The sequence below is a fragment of the Euleptes europaea genome, chromosome 14 (assembly GCF_029931775.1).
Source record: "Euleptes europaea isolate rEulEur1 chromosome 14, rEulEur1.hap1, whole genome shotgun sequence".
Taxonomy (NCBI): domain Eukaryota; kingdom Metazoa; phylum Chordata; class Lepidosauria; order Squamata; family Sphaerodactylidae; genus Euleptes; species Euleptes europaea.
Genome location: NC_079325.1, coordinates 9570735 through 9587051, shown reverse-complemented (window position 1 = coordinate 9587051; position 16317 = coordinate 9570735). Strand labels below are relative to the sequence as shown.

Below are 16317 nucleotides of genomic sequence, written 5' to 3'. Positions count from 1 at the left end.
GGCTTCCTTATTGAGTCAATCCATCTCTTGTTGGGTCTTCCTCTTTTCCTGCTGCCCTCAACTTTTCCTAGCGTGATTGTCTTCTCCAATGACTCTTGTCTTCTCATAATGTGACCAAAATATGATAGCCTCAGGTTAGTCATTTTAGCTTCCAGGGTCAGTTCAGGCTTGATTTGATCTAGAACCCACTGATTTGTTGTTGTTGTTTTGGCAGTCCATGGTATCCATAACTCTCTCCTCCAACACCACATGGGATGCCCTAGGATGGGAAACTGCCAAATAAGATTGAGACTGTGATGTCAATGGTCAAGCTCCTGTGCTCATCTCTTGCCTTGAAAACCTTATGGGGTTGCCATGACTTGGTTGTGACCTGACGGCGAACTTCTTCTTAAGCAGTTAATATTGCATGTACATGTTTTGCTCGGAGTGCGATTGAATCAAGGTTAGAGCATTTTGAAGATGAAGAAGGTTCGGCTCCAAGAAGTGATTGGTTCAGACAGAAGAGACGGGGAAAAACTGCAAAGATTCAGCTCTCGTGAGCATACCTGGAGCTCATTCAGGTAAAGCATGGGAGTTTTCAATATGGTCAGCAAAATTTTTGTGATACATTCTGAAGCAGTAGGACCACATTATTCAGCCCAGATTTCAATTTTTGGCAGCATATACACTACCCAGACCTTTCCCCCCTTGTATTTATTTATTTATTTTATCATGCTTATAACCCACTCTACCCCAGCAAAGCTGGGCTCAGAGTTCAGCCTCAGCCATATGTAAAGGGCCCTTTTTATTGGGGGAGGGGCCGTGGCTCAGTGGTAGAGCATCTGCTTGGCATGCAGAGGGTCCCAGGTTCAATCCCCGGCATCTCCAGTTAAAGGAACTAGGCAAGTAGGTGATGTGAAAGACCTCTGCCTGAGATCCTGGAGAGCCACTGCCTGTCTGAGTAGACTATACTGACTTTGACAGACCAAAGGGTCTGATTCAGTATAAGGCAGCTTCATGTGTTCATGTATTGGCATATATTGAAATGCCTGTAGCAATCAGCAATGGCTGCATTGTCCTCCCTGAAACAGCAAACCCAAATAACTGCCGGCTTGTAAACTATTTATTTAAATATTTACACTCCAGCTTTCCCTTGTGGCCCAAGGTAGCCTACAATTCTAAACTGAAATCATCCATAATAAAATAAAACCCTTTTCACCCTCCATTCCAAGGAAATGCCTGCAGCTCAAACCCCATTAAAAGCTCTGGCGTACAAAACTAGTCTCATAGAACTTCCTAACAACTGGTAAGGACAGCACTCCTAAAACTGGTAAGGACCCCAAAACTCTATGGCCATTGCCACAGTGGCACCCCCGACATTTTTCCCTACCACCCTGCAGAGAAGCAGCAGAGAGAGTGGGTGGATGGTGGGAGGCCAGAGCAGGAGACCTGATAAGCCTAGAATTTGGTCTTAATGGTCTCAGCCCCACCCTCATCATTATTAATCCCAGGCATTGTTTGAGAACTACAATCCCCAGAATACACTGGCAAAAAGGAATCGGAAGAATAAAGATGATAGCGAGCCAGATAGGACCTACCTATCTCCCTTTGGGGAAGGGGGAAATAAACACTGGGTATAAGTCCCACCCTACCCAAGTTTAATTCATCATGGATGCCTCCATGGTTGTCTGTAGAAAGTAATGATTACCTCCAAACATCTAGGCAAGGAAGTTTTTTAAAAAGGCATTTCCCACCTGTGATTCACACAGGTACATGTGGGCATTTGTTGAAACAAATGCCCCATTAGTAACTTACATAGTCCTGTTAGCAGGACTGCCATACTGGAGTTGCTCGACAGTTTCGCTCAACACCAAGGGCTGCAAAGAAGCATTTGCTTTGTAGTTTATGACAGATGGGGGCTTGAGGCCCACCGTGGCTGATCCCCAGACTTTAAGAGAGCATGGAAAATCTCCTTAAGTCCTTATTGCCTGTACTGTGATCACACTAAAGTGGAACAAATGCTCTCTGGATACTTATCCATGGGTTTTTACACCACTGGTGGAAACTTCCTGTCACTCTGGTGCGGCAAGGGAGAGCCAATCAGGATTAATTTCATTTTGCCCTTAAAATACCAAGGATGGCATAATGAACTGAAAAGGCTTGAAGTAACTGAAGAGTAAGGACTTTGGCAAAAAGAGGGCTGTGGCAGAAAACCAGCTCAGAGAGTTTTTTCCAAATACGAGTTTTCGGCTAACGTCACATTATAAACTCACTAGTGTCGTGACCCCTATCTCACAGTGTAAGTACAGAATGTAAGGAAGCAAACGCAGGAGCAAAAGTATATCACAAAGTGCAAAATATAATAAGATACAAGCTACATAACATGAAAAACAGGACCAATGACAGTGCAACAATATATCTGTCCTAATAGCTATACATAGCCAAGTAAATAACACAGGGTAACTATCCCCAAATGGGCTCGCATGTGTTAATAAACGTCCAGTATTGGTACAACAGCCTGTAAGAGTATATGTAATAGTGAATCTTCCTATTTTCAGATGTCCTTCAGCCAGGTACAAGAGAAAAAGCAGGTTCCAAATGTCAAGAAAAGAAGGGGAGGCGGCCGTTTCCGATTCTTCCTCAGTCCCTCTTCAATTCAATACATGACTGTACAAAGTCTCCTCTCAATTTATACCTGGAACCACCTCTAGTATAATCCAATTTTCATTAGTTCCATTATTAAGAAAGTCAGATCAGTTCCCAGGGATACCTGGAGTTTGGCAGCCCTACTTGGAGACCAACAAGATTTCCAAGGTATAAGCTTTTGAGAGTCACAGCTCCCTTTGTCAGGTATCTGATGTCTGATGAAGGGAGCTTTCACTCGAAAGTTCACACCCTGGAAATCTTTCTGGTCTTTAAGGTGCTTGCAGTTCCAAAGGACAAGGAACAAACTATCAATCAGCTATAAAGCTTTAGTAGGATTTACAGCTCTGTGTTGCAAAACAGCTGGGAATTTTTTTGGGGGGAGGGCAGGGGTTGGAGAGGGGAGGAACCTCAAGAGGGTATCATGCCATACATCCCACCCTCCAAAGCAGCCATTTTCTGAAGGGGGAACTGATCACCTGGAGATTAGTTGCAATGGTGGGAGATCTCCAGGTACCACCTGGAAATTGGCAACCCTATTTATCAGTGCTAGAGACACAAGGATGGGCAGGCATACCTCTGCTCCCCCCACACCTTTGATTGTGAACGATGGCCAATGAGACAATATTACTGGAGTTTCGCTCATCACGCAGTCCAGCCCCATGATCCCTCCTTTACTAAGGGGGTTTGTCAAAGCTCCCCACCGAATCTGGCTGACCTTCATGGTCCTGTTTCAAGCATGACGGAGAAGCTGTCATTTGCCCTCCACCACCCCCAACCGCCGGTGCATATCCAACTTGCCCACAAGCACAGATCAGAGAGGTCTTTCAAGAGGGAGTCTGGGGACGCCTGAGGCTCAAAGCGGTGCTGTGCTGAGTAACCCGATGAGACGGCAAGCCAAGCCAAGGTAGCCAGAGGCAATGCAAACAGACACCAACTGATGTTCCCGCCTGTACATTGCTAGCGAGCTCTGACATCCACAGCTGGTGCTAGCCTCTGAGTTGGCAGCAAATGGGAAAATCATCTCCGCAACACAGCCGGATCTTGCTATTTTGTTGCCCCCCAAAAATGCCCTTGCCCTGGGGCAGCTCAATGGATCTGGCCGGATTAATAAGCTACAGATTAATAAAATTGTTTTTTCTTAACCCAAACCAATATTTAATATAAAAAGAATTCTCACCACAGCCGGCAGGCAAGCAGCTGAAGGAAGAACATGTATGGTGGAATACCCTTCTGCACAGTGCAAAGCCGACCTCCTAGGGGCATGCCACCTTTCAGCTGATGATCAGGGGCCTGGAGACCAAGCCCTACAAGGAAAGGCTGAGGGAGCTGGGAATGTTCAGTCTGGAGAAGAGGAGGCTGAGGGGGGAAATGATTGCTAGGGTTGCCAGGTCACTCTTTGCCACCGGCGGGAGGTTTTTGGGGTGGAGCCTGAGGAAGGTGGGCTTTGGGGAGGGGAGGGACTTCAATGCCATACAGTCCAATTGCCAAAGCGGCCATTTTCTCCAGGTGAACTGATCTCTATCAGCTGGAGATCAGTTTTAATAACAGGAGATCTCCAGCTAGTACCTGGAGGTTGGCAACCCTAATGATTGCTCTCTCTAAGTATTTGAAGCTGTCACTTGGAGGAGGGCAGGGAGCTGTTCCTGTTGGCAGAAGAGGATAGGACTCGCAAGAATGGGTTAAATTGCGAGAGGAAAGGTATCAACTAGTTATTAGGAAAACATTTTTTACAGTAAGAGTCGTTCGACAGTGGAATCAGCTACCTAGGGAGGTGGTGAGCTCCCCCTCACTGGCAGTCTTTAAGCAGAGGCTGGACAAGCACTTGTCAGGGATGCTCTAGGCTGATCCTGCATTAAGCAGGGGGCCGGACTTGTTGGCCTGTATGGTCCCTTCCGACTCTATGGCTCTATGTGCTTATACCCACCCTTCAAGAAGTGGGAAGAAGCCCTCTCCTCAGCAGAAGAGGAAGAGACAAGGAAGGAAGCGGGGGGGGGCGCTATATTTATTTCTTTATTTATTTTTAACACGCAAAACAAGAGACAGAAATCGAAGTTGAAGATCAGCTTCAGCACTTTGCATCTTCAAAGGGTCGCACAAACAACTAATTAATCCCGGAGAGGCAGGTGAGCATTGTAGCAAATCCATGGGCTATGCTTGTCACTGTGCCATTGAAGAGCGCTACCACAGTGACAGCTGGGAGCATTCTTCCCTTCTGTTTCAGAAGCTCGCGTGTCCCAAGATACTCAAGATGAAGCAGAAACCCTCTTGAAAGACACTGGCTGAGTCCTCCTAGGATCCCGATCTGGCTTTGACCTATAAAGTACTAAGCCACCTGCGCCCCCCATACATTGGAGACGGCCTCCTCTTCCCCAAGGATCTTCTTCACTGCCTTTATTATCCCCCAACAAAATCGGTTTTTATAACCAACAGAATGCATCTTTGCCTAGGTTGTACTACTGCAGGTTGCTGTCACATGGTGGAACCATCCAAGGAAATAAGGAGGCTCTTTAGGGGTCTTGCAGAGTCAGCCTCTGGAGAGAGATGATAGCTGTGGGAATGAGGGTTTATTCCAGAAAAGGGCTGGGTTAAGAGCTCCCTGGAGCTAAATGTCTGGCATAAAGAAACCAGCAGTGCATACACAGAAATAGCTGATCCATTTCAGAGGGCTTTTCTTGGCTCCCAAAGATATAATCCATACCCAACAGATTCCCCCTTTTAAACTTCAAAACACAGGTTGAAATGCAGCCCTGCCAATATCTTTATGGATTATAGACTTCCAGATCTATAGACTTATTCCTGACCCAACATCTTCACACATTAGAACAAAGACAAAGTTTAATTTCTTAAAAAAGGTAGAGGGGGATATGATTTTAACTTGTTTGGAAGCCTGGTCCACTGATCTAGAAATGATTTTTCCCCCCCAACCCTGGAAACGTGGAAGCTTTTTGTGCGGGACCAAATATCTTCCTGCCTCATCTCTCACCTGCTGATCATCCACTGTGAAACATGTGCTGTCATCATCCTTTAACTCATCATCGCCAAGAGAAAGAGATCCTAACTTAATGATGACTTCACTTAAAAGCATTAATTTATTTGGTCATGGGGGCCTCCACCCCACTTCTCTCCTGCCTGCCTTTTGACACAATGTAAGTTGATAATTTGTTGAGGCAGGGACCTGGCTTTTTTGTTTTTGCTTATGTAGATTAGAAGAAGAAGAAAAAGAAGAATTGGTTTTTATATGCTGACTTTCTCTATAACTTAAGGCAAAATCAAACCGGCTTACAATCACCTTCTCTTTCCCTCCCCACAGCAGACACCCTGTGAGGTAGGTGGGGCTGAGAGAGCTGTAAGAGAGCTGTGACTAGTCCAAGGCTACCCAGCTGGCTTCATGTGGAGGAGTGGGGAAACAAATCCAGTTCACCAAATTAGCCTCTGCCCCTCATGTGGAGGAGTGGGGAATAAAACCTGGTTCTCCAGATCAGAGTCCACCGCTCCAAACCACCGCTCTTAACCACTACACCATGCTGGCTCCATCCATCTATATAACTGTTATCATTCAGAAAAGAGCAGGTGTACCACAGATTATGTGTGAACTCCCTTGTTTGCACATAAGCTATAACTGTCCATAACTGGGCTGCCAATTTAATCGTCGTATTTTTATCCCATCCTTCCTCCAAGCAGATAAGGACAGATTACGTGGTCCTCTCCTCCCCAATTTATTGTCCCAACCACCCTCTGTAAATTAGGGTAGGTTAACAGACAACAGCCCTGGCCTGGATGGCCCAGCCTAACCCAATCTCAACAGATCTCAGAAGCTAAGTTGGGTTGGCCCTGGTTAGTACTTGGATGGGAGACCACCAAGGAAGTCCAGGGTTGCTGTGCAGGGGCAGGCAACGGCAAACCACCTTAGGGCTGTCGATTCGGTTCGGCCCGAACCGAAAAACAGCTGAATTTCCCCTGATTCGGTGGTTTTTAGTTCGGGACGAACCAAACTAAAAAATGGCGAGAAAATGGGGGAGTTCGGGAGTTCTCGAATTCAGCGAGTTCGGGAGTTCACGAATAAATTCAGCAAATTCGGGGCGCAGCAGCATAACCATCAGAAAGCAGCATTCTCCCCCGGCCAATCGGTAGCCAAGCTGGGTCTTCTTCTGGCCAATCAGTCAGGATTGAGTACGGGAGGAATCAGCTGCTGTGCGGCCCGGCTGGGGAGAGAAAGAGAGAGAAATCCTCGTGGGGGGTGCTTGTGCACATTCGCTCCTTTCCGTGGCTGCAGGGGGTGCATTTTTGGGGGTAGAGACCCCAAACTTTCAGCGGAGCTTCAGACGAGCCTTCTTAAGACACCCCCCAAGTTTAGTAAAGTTGGGTTCAGTGGGGGCAGAAATAAAAGTTCCCCCCTTTTCTCTTTCCATGGCTGCAGGGGGCGCATTTTTGGGGGTGCAGCCCCCAAACTTTCAGCGGAACTTCAGACGAGCCTTCTTAAGAGACCCCCCAAGTTTTGTAAACATTGGGTCAGGGGGTCCCGAGAAATGTATGGGCTTTCCCCTTTTCCCTATTGGGATGAATGGATCACCCGATCGTGTATGCATCTTCCGAGCAGCAAATCCAAGGCAAAACAGCCCCTCCTGATGGAACAGAAGACAGCCACAGTAAGACCCCTTTGGGGGCTTTAATCTATAATTTTTCTCCTGTGTGTGTGTGGGGGGGAAGCAGAGTCTGTGGGTGGGGGGGAAGCCAAAGGGGGCTTTTGCCCATTCTGCCTGGGGTGTGTGTGCCCCCTCGAGTCTCTCTCTCCCTGGTTTGAGGGGGGGGCTTCAGTTGTGTGTCCTCAGGTTTTCCCTCATTCATAAGAGCGGTTAGGTCTATTTTGATGCTTGCTCAAAACTGGTTTTCAAATGGTGACTTAAAGAATGCATTTGGAGTCCCATGCAAAAGGGGAAATTCCACTCCTCCTGCTCATTATGCATAGCTAGCTGCCTCTGTCTCTTTCCATGGTTTGCAAACTCCCAGGTGTCAGGTGTTGCTTTGCACAGTTGCAAAGGTGTTGCTTACAAGGTTGTGTTGCTTTTCAGTCGTGTTGCAATGCTTTGCAAACTTCTCAGCTGTTTGTCGGGGCTGGGAGCTTTGTGCGTGGGTGGAAAGCTCTGCTCAGAGATGCACATTAAGGGTGGGGGGACCCCTTTCGGGGCCCATATCTCAGCCCCCCTGACCCAATCTTTACAAAACTTGGGGGGTCTTTCAAGAAGCGTCATTTGAAGCTCCGCTGAAAGTTTGGGACCTTTACCCCCAAAAATGACCCCCCCCAGAGCCACGGAAAGGCGCGGTTGTGTTTTTAATGGCTTTATTTTTTTCGCCGAACTTTGAATTCCTGCCGAATTGAACAGACCCGAAGTGGGGGAGTTCGGACTTCGGCATATCCCGAATCCAGACGGGCCAAATTCGGCCGAATCCGAACTATACCGAATTTTTTTTTCAACAGCCCTAAATTACCTCCGTTTGTCTCTTGCCTTGAAAACCCTCCAAAGTCACCATACATTGACTGTGACTTGATGGCACTTCACACATGCACAAGAGAGAATGACTGGTTCAGTTAGCTCACCCAGTGAACATCATGGCTGAGTAGGGATTTGAACCCAGGCCTCCCAAGTCCTATTCCAACCCTCTAACCACTACCCCACACCATTGTAAGCAAAGGCAGAATGGGAGAAGATAATTTAGGATGGAGAAGCATCAAGAGAAGGAGAGCATGCTGAACATTCTCCCTCGGCCACATCAACCCCACCATCAAATGCTCAAGACTTCTACATTGACTCCCTGTTGTATTTTAATAACTGTAGTTTATTTCATTGTCGAAGCTAAGTTTGTCTCATCAATTAGTGGAAAGTGCCATCAAGTAGTACACAACTTATGGCAACCATGTAAGGTTTTTCCAGGCAAGAGACGACCAGAGGTGGTTTGCAATTGCCTGCCTCTGCATAGCAACCCTAGGTTTCCACGGCGGTCACCCATCCAAGCACTAATCAGGACGAACCCTGCTCAGCTTCTGAGATCTGACAAGATCAGGCTAGCTTGGCCCAGCCAGGACAGGGCTTTGTCCCATCAGGGAGACCATGGTCCATAGCTGGGCAGAATTAACCATTATAGACTGAAAGTGGGAGGGGGGAGCAGAATGGAAAGAGAAAAGGAAGATGGAGGGGGAACTAGACCAGTGGTTGTTAGGAAGACAGAAGAATAAAATCCTGCCTTATGTTGTCTCCTTGCATCAAGCTATTTTGCACATGTGGATGGATGCAGTTAGTGTAAATCTATTCCTAATCCAGTTCAGAGGTACTCAAAAAGCTTTCAGCAAAGCTAAAGAAACACCCCCAATGGGATTTTCAGAGTGCTATGATTCACTGGGCCAGCTGAGGGATGCTCTACCCTTGGGAAACAAAATAAAACTCCAGTGCAATTCCTAAATCTGTCTGACCAAACTTTTAGAAACGTCTCCATCCACACAGCCAACAGTTTGAGTTTATAGGATGAAAAAAGGTTTTATTATTTTTTACGTTTGTTCTGAGTATTTGCCAGACAAGTTTAAGGATTGTACATGTCTTTCCCCAAGGCTCTAAGGCATACTCGAACCAGTCCTCAAAGACTTGAAATTCCCCTCTGGGAGAAGGCATCTGGTTAGCTCTGTCTGACTTAAGTGAATGGCACATTCTGCATTTGCCCATTTTACAGTGCAAGCTAATTTCAAACTTTTCAGCAAGAGGGTGTTCGACTCGTAATGGACTCAAGCACACTCGTATTCTGGACCGGGAGACCTCTGCAAATGTTGCCAGCATCACCTGTGCTTACAGAGCAAATAACTCCAGACGGTTCTGGAATACAAAATCAGCCACACACTCCAGGCGAAGACAACAAAATGCCCCGTGATCGCTAGTTAGCCTGGGCTGGGGGAAAATGATTCCCTGATTCCAACCAAGAAAACCCACTCCGACCCTGAGAATCAGCAAAACCTGCCCAACAAGAAGCAAGCACCACATTGCATTTACCAGTACCTTGGCAACATTTTTCAAAATCCAAGCTGCACTGGGAGAAGGGAATTCAGAATAAAGAAGCAGCAAGGGAGGGACAGAACTATTTAACATTTGCCCTCTGCCCTTTTCCTATCCACATCCACCTAACACAGCAGCTCTTCCCTCTACAGGAATTCAAATATGTCTTTCCCATATCTGGTCTAGGTTTGCATCACTGCCACCCCACAGAAAGTTGAGGAATGGATTCAAAATTTCAAGCATGAGATTGGTCTGAAAGTCAAGAATATTTTTATTAATGCAGTAGAACACAAATGCAACAATAGATTAAAATCACATATATTTGACGAGATGATTTATTACTTAACCGGCACATCTGAAGGAATTATCACAGATCAAAAAAGGAGAAGAGTTTGTTACCCCACTTTTCGCTACCGTAAGAAGTCTCAAGACGGCTTACAATTGCCTTCCCTCCCCTCCCCACAACAGGCACCTTGTGAGGTAGGTGGGGCTGAGAGAGTTCGGAGATAACTGTGACTGGTCCAAGGACACCCAGCAGGCTTCATGTGAAGGAGTGGGGAATCCAGCCGGTTCTCCAGATTAGAGTTCACCACTCATGTGGAGGAGCGGGGAATCAAACCCGGCTCTCCAGATTAGAGTCTGCCACTCTTAACCACTCCACCATGCTAGCTAACAGCAAGAACTTTTTTTCTTAAAAAATAATGCTTACCAATGGACCCAATGCATACATTCAGCTGAAGGGGTTATGGGTCAATAACTGAGCGCATGCTTTGGATGCAGAAGACCCACATTCAGTTCCTGCCATCTCTGCCTAAAGGATCTCAGGGAAGACTCAGCTCTGCCATCAGAGTTGGACTTTGGGTCCCCAGTTCTCTGACTTAGTGGAGAGGGGAAGTATCTTGCAAAACCCATTAAAGCACAGGGGGACTTAGTTTTGAGCATTAGGTTATACTTATGTGTAACCTGGCAGTGGCCCCATGTTACCTGGCCACCTCAACAACACATGTCACCATCGTTCCAGACATGCAGCAAGCCCTAGATGCAAAGGGAAAGACTCAAGCATCATGCCGTGAGACAGGCACCAAGGATCCATGGGCAGTATGGCCCCTCCGAGTGAACCAGAAGGAATCCATTTTCCTGCAATCCCGTTCAAGTATCCAGCAGATGCCATTTTGCAAGGAACAACTAGACACGTAGCCAGCCCCCCCTCCCTCCATCTGCATGACTAACGATCCATCGGAAGCCCCTGAGGTATCAGCACGCATGAGATCGCACTTCAGGCAACCAGGAAGTGACTCACCCCGGAAGCAGCTGTTCGCGCCTTTGTGTCAAACTCAATAAACCCATCAACAATTGTCTCCCGGGTCTCCCAGAATTGTGCAAAGTCCATAGGTTCTAGTTAGCCCGCCTAAATCACCCATCAGCACACCCTAGTAGCCGATCATTAACGCCATTGTCTGCCTTTGTTTGCCATGGGAACCACGAGGGGGTAAGCCCATCATCCCCCATCCCAAAAAGAGTAACTGGAGTCACTTTTAGCCATAAGGTATCCTTCTTTTACCCCTCTCATACTTGCTTTTATTCTGTCGGTGTGGGTTTTGCGCAGCCCAGCCAATATACTCCCCCGACTTGCTGGTCAAGTCCCGGGAATCCCCTTCCCCATCTCCCTCTTCCTTACTAGTCGCACGGAACCCAGAGCATCTCTGCTACTAGATCAGGTGTAGTATTACCCCTCTTCAAAGGGAAAACTGCCACATTGGCGAACGTCTCTATACTCCTACCTTTATTTCCTAGACTCTGTGTGTTGTGTATGTGTCATTGGATTGCTTGTGCACATATTTTAAAGTAAACTCCTTAAAAGAAGCCATTGTTTCCGCCTCTTGTTTGAATCTTGGAACGGACTCGCGTAAACAAAGGTTAGATCCCAAGGTTATGGCCCTTTCCAGTTATTGACTTGCTAAGTTTCCCATATAAATATTCATAACCGAGCAATTTGGCTAACATATGGAGATAGTGGGACGGGAGGAGAAAAGGTTGTTGAATGTTGCCAGTCAGTGCCGATATTAGCAGACTAGATGGTCTAACACAGTATAGTGCAAGAACATAAGAAAAGGCCTGCTGGGTCAGACCAGTGGTCCATGTAGTCCAGCACCTGTCACACACAGCGGCCAACCAGTTACCCTGGAGAACCAACTCACAGGTCTTAGAGGCCAAGGCCTTCCCCTGGCTTTGGTTGCCAGTAGTGACATCCAGAGGTTGTCTGCCTCTGGATGTGGTAGCATCATATTCTTCAGTTGTGAGTTGTCAAGTGCAGAGAAACCGGTGGCAGATGGCTAGGGTTGCCAGCTCCCAGTTGGGAAATACCTGGAGATTTGGGGGGTGGAGTCTGAGGAGGGCGGGGTTTGGAGAGGGGAGGGTCTTCAATGCCATAGAGTCCAATTGCCAAAGTGGCCATTTTCTCCAGGTAAACGGATTTCTATCGCCTGGAGATCAGTTGTAATCAGTTGATCTCCAGCCACCATGTGGAGCTTGACAACCCTACATATGGACCTTTGGGTTACTCCATCTCAGCTGTTCTTTGAAGGGACAAAAGAGATGTAGGGTATGATTTTTTTTTGCTGTCAAGTCGCAGCCAACTTATGGCAACTCTATAGGGTTTTGAAGGTGTTCAGAGGTGGTTAAGCCATTATGGACTTCCTTGGTGGCTTCCCATCTTAATACTGACCAGGGTCAACCCTACTTTGCTTCCGAGATCTGGCTAGCCTGGGCTATCCATGTCACGTGTAGGATATGCTACACGTATGAATACATGAACCTGACTATTATGGAGACAAACCCTCGGTCCATCTATACCTGTGACTTGAGATTTCTTTTCCCCTTAGAGAAATGCCATGGATTGAACTCAGGACTTCACACATGTCAAAACATGCTCTACACACTAAGCTATGGGGCCCTCCCTCTAACAAGCGTCACCTTCTATGAAAACAACTCCAGATTGTCAGCTCATGAGTCTTTCCCAGCATCAGAGCATTGCTGCCTGGAAAGCCATTGAATGCAGGCAGCCGTCTTTCCCCTGAAGGCTTCCCAAGGAGAATAACATCAGCCTTGCAAATGATTCCAGGATGGAAACCCGCCTTAGCAAAGCTGCAAACTAAGATGCTTCATGTGACCAGACAGGTCAGGCTTTCATTATTACAATAACCTTTTGGGTCTCTCCGCAAAAAGTAAATTGGCAGGGAGGGAAAATATATATATATGAGAACCTAGTGATGGGGAGGGGATAATAGAAACACCATCCAAACTGAGGAGGGAGACAATTAAGCAACCATGGAACAAGGGTATGGGGGTGCTGCAAGTGGAGCCATTAAAGCTAATAATAATTTGGGGAAGGTACTTTCCTTAGGAGCCTTCCAATTTCCCCGTGTTCTAATCACACCTCCTGAAAGCCCGCTTCTTTCTTGCTTCCTTCGCCTCAAGCAACCCTGGTAGGGCTGAATAAAGAGGGCGGAAGAAACGCCGATTTCAAGCCAGACCCACCTCCGAGTATCCAGTGGGAACTTCACGTGTGAGAGAAATTAGAACAGAAGAATCCATACGCCACTCACGGCAACTATTCAGAGTGGCACGGTTCATTTCTTTTCAACGCTTATATCCGAGCCTTCAGCCATCAGCTTCCTTCAATGTGTCCCAAACACTGCATGGAATCCGCACAGGTGTGGGTAGGAGCAATTGTTGGCATGTAAGTGGAGAGTGGGAATTCAAGCTCTCTGGTACAAATGGATCCATGCTGAGACCAAGAAGAAAATACAACCTGACACACACATACTGGTCAAGGACCGCAATAAATTATACTACAGTTATACTACAGTAACCTGACACACAGAAAGGCTATTCCTATAGGGCTCCTAGAATGGGAGAATTTATCTCCCAACTCCTTCCAGAAGTTTGGAATCAGAAGATTCTAACTCTACTCTCAAGGCTAATGAGGTGAAAATATCACAGCAGAAAAAGTGATTTTTCTTTTAAGGTATTTTGGGTTGTCCTAAAATAGATGCCCTGAAAAGACACCGGTGCTCACACAAACATTGCTCCAAGAATCCTTCATGATCTTAACATTACCCTGGAGCAGACTGATCCGTTTTCAGCTTTGTGGCTTTCGAAACAGAGCTGCCTTTGCTTGGGCTGTTTATTAAGGTGTCACAGGAGAATCTTGGTTGATTGAAAAATTGCAGCCAGTTCCCCACAAGGGCTCCCCATCTCCCGATGCATTATGCACACCGGTTGGAATGCAGGATCCGCTTTGTCAGACCTCAGGAGTTTCCCTTAGATGGTTGAAGAGAGGGCAGGGTGCTTACTCTGCCCTTTGACTGAAATGAGAACATCTCTAGCCCTGCACCTCCATCCACCCTCCTGGTCATGCCTTAAATGCCAACACTGACATAATATTTCACTGAGCACAGCATAAATCTCTGTCTACCAACTTTCCTGTGTGGCCTAGGAAAACAGAGAAAACTTTTAGCACATCCATCATCCCACCCTTCCAACCTCCGCCGGATACCATAACACATACAAATAGGAAATCCACACATGCTACATTTCGGATCCACCCCTCAAGATGAAAACCATCATTAGGTTTGCAACTTTGCAGCAAAAAGTACACTTGGGAGGGGGGAAAAACCTAGGCTTTGTGCACACCTGTCTCAAAATGCCATGCATTTTCCCATTAGAAACCCAGCTGCCAAAGATTTCCTTCCTTCTAAAATCCACATTGGCTCTTTCTGTGCTCGATGCATCTTCAGAGACCTCAGCTCAGCAACACAAACCAGCCAGCTCCTTTCGCCACTCAACCCTTTCATTCCCAGCCATCCCTCCCCCCTCCCATTTTATACTGGGACAGATGTTCCCATGAACATTCAGCAGCCCACACTGAATGCCTGTCTGTGGCGCTTTTCGCCCAGGGCCTGTTAGAACCAAGTTACAATCAACCCATTCAAACTGGGCTTCGCAGCAAAGGAGTCGGCCCGAGCCTCGAGCCCCCAGCAACCGCAGCCAACAGCGAAACCTTCAGGGTAAAGAACACTGGAAACACCTGGCCTGGCTTCCAACACTGCAGCAGCTTTTGCTGATGCCCAAACAGGTAGCGGTGGGGAGGGACGAAGCCTCGCCACTCAGGCACCTTCGCTGTCCACCAAACCTGCTGACTTTGCCCAGCCCAAAAGCCAAGGAGGAAACCAGCTTCAGTCGTGCCAGGGAGAGAGGGAGGGAGAACAAACCACCGCTGCTGAACTTGGGAGGGAAGGGGGGAGGACAGCTCTCTCTCCTCTTTTGCTAGAGAAGGTTTTTTTTTGGGGGGGGAGAAGTGTGAGAGAAGGGATTGCAGGAGAGGAGGGAAGATTTCTCTCCCCAAGGTTTTGCGGGTGCATGCTCAGCCACGCAGGGCGCATGGAAAACCGAGACTGCACTAAAAAAGTGTTTCCTCTTCTTCCTACTCCCCCAAATCCGCCGCTGTCCGATCCCAGCGCGGCATCCCTCAGGGAGCAAACACGGGCGACTCTGCAGGATTAGGCACCAGTTGGGATCCTGGTTCATCGCCTCCAACCCCTTCCTCACACACCCCCCAAAGTGGCAAATCCAATTGCCATGGCTAAAACCAGCTGCAAATGCATATACATCAGGTCTGCATCCTTGGCATGCACAACATTACCTTCCTTTCCTTCTCCCCCCCTTCCATCTCTCATTCCCCCCCCCCATGGCATACCTCACCCACCACCTCGAACTAACACGATCAGGTGGGTTACGTTACCCCCTTGACATACCTGGGAAGAAGATCAGGGCAGCGGTGGCCGTGAAGACGATCCAGCAGGCTGGATGATACATCTTGGGCAAGCTGCAGTCGTCTGGAGCCGCTCGGCGTTTGCTGCTTTCTTTCCGTGCTGAATTCTGAGTAGGTTTAAATCCAAGGTTTGCAGAGGGAGGCAGAGCCAGTTAGCGAGCTAAAGAGAGAGAGTGAGAGAGAGAGGGATGGGGACAGGCAGGCAGTGTCTCTGGCTATTTCCCCCCCCCTCTCTCTTGCTTCTTCCACCCCGCACATCACACGCTAGCCGAAGAAACCCTGGCACCCGCAACCACCAGCCTGTACAGAAGGAAAGAGAGCAGACCTCCTACCAGGCATTCATTGGCTCCAGTCTCCTGAGTGACACTCGGGATCTTCTGTAGCTTTTGACACTACAGGGAGTTCAGTGCTGCCAACTGCTCCTCTGGAGAGCCCGGGCTGCGTCCTCCCCTCCCTCCCAAACCTTCCCTAAGCAGGGCCTCAGTGGGGCAGGCACAAGGGAAGGGAGTTGCACAGGGAGGGCACAGAGCTGTAGACAGGCAGATGTTTTTTTGCACTGAAAGGGGGATGCAAACCACTGCCCAGCTGTGGATGCCTGCTACTCCATCCCCTGTGGTCCTCGTGCATGCAGGAAGGGCCTTGGGAAGAGCTCCTCTGTCCCAGTTTCAAGCAAGGCAACCTGTTACGCCTGCCGAGAGGGCGGTGCGGTGGGCACAGGGGAGAGGATTAAGGCCGTGGGCCACCTGTCCATCACTGGCCAGCTTTTTACTGAGCTGGTGGGAGATGGGGACTTTATGAGTGTCAAGTGGGGGAGTGGATTTG

General features: G+C 47.9%; 1 protein-coding gene across 2 annotated transcripts in view; it reads right to left on the bottom strand.

The window, feature by feature from the left end:
• OPCML (opioid binding protein/cell adhesion molecule like) overlaps positions 1–15843 on the bottom strand; it is a 911865-nt gene extending 896022 nt beyond the window's left edge. The window contains exons 1-2 of one of the 2 annotated variants that reach the window (XM_056860420.1): positions 15828–15843; positions 15479–15655 (exon numbers count right to left, since the gene is read on the bottom strand). In XM_056860420.1, the coding sequence (XP_056716398.1) occupies positions 15479–15539 (61 nt within the window). In that variant the 5' untranslated portion in view covers positions 15540–15655; positions 15828–15843. Of the gene's footprint in view, positions 1–15478; positions 15672–15827 lie in introns of those variants that run through there. The other variant, XM_056860421.1, reaches the window with a different exon arrangement.
• Positions 15844–16317: the final 474 nt, after the last annotated feature.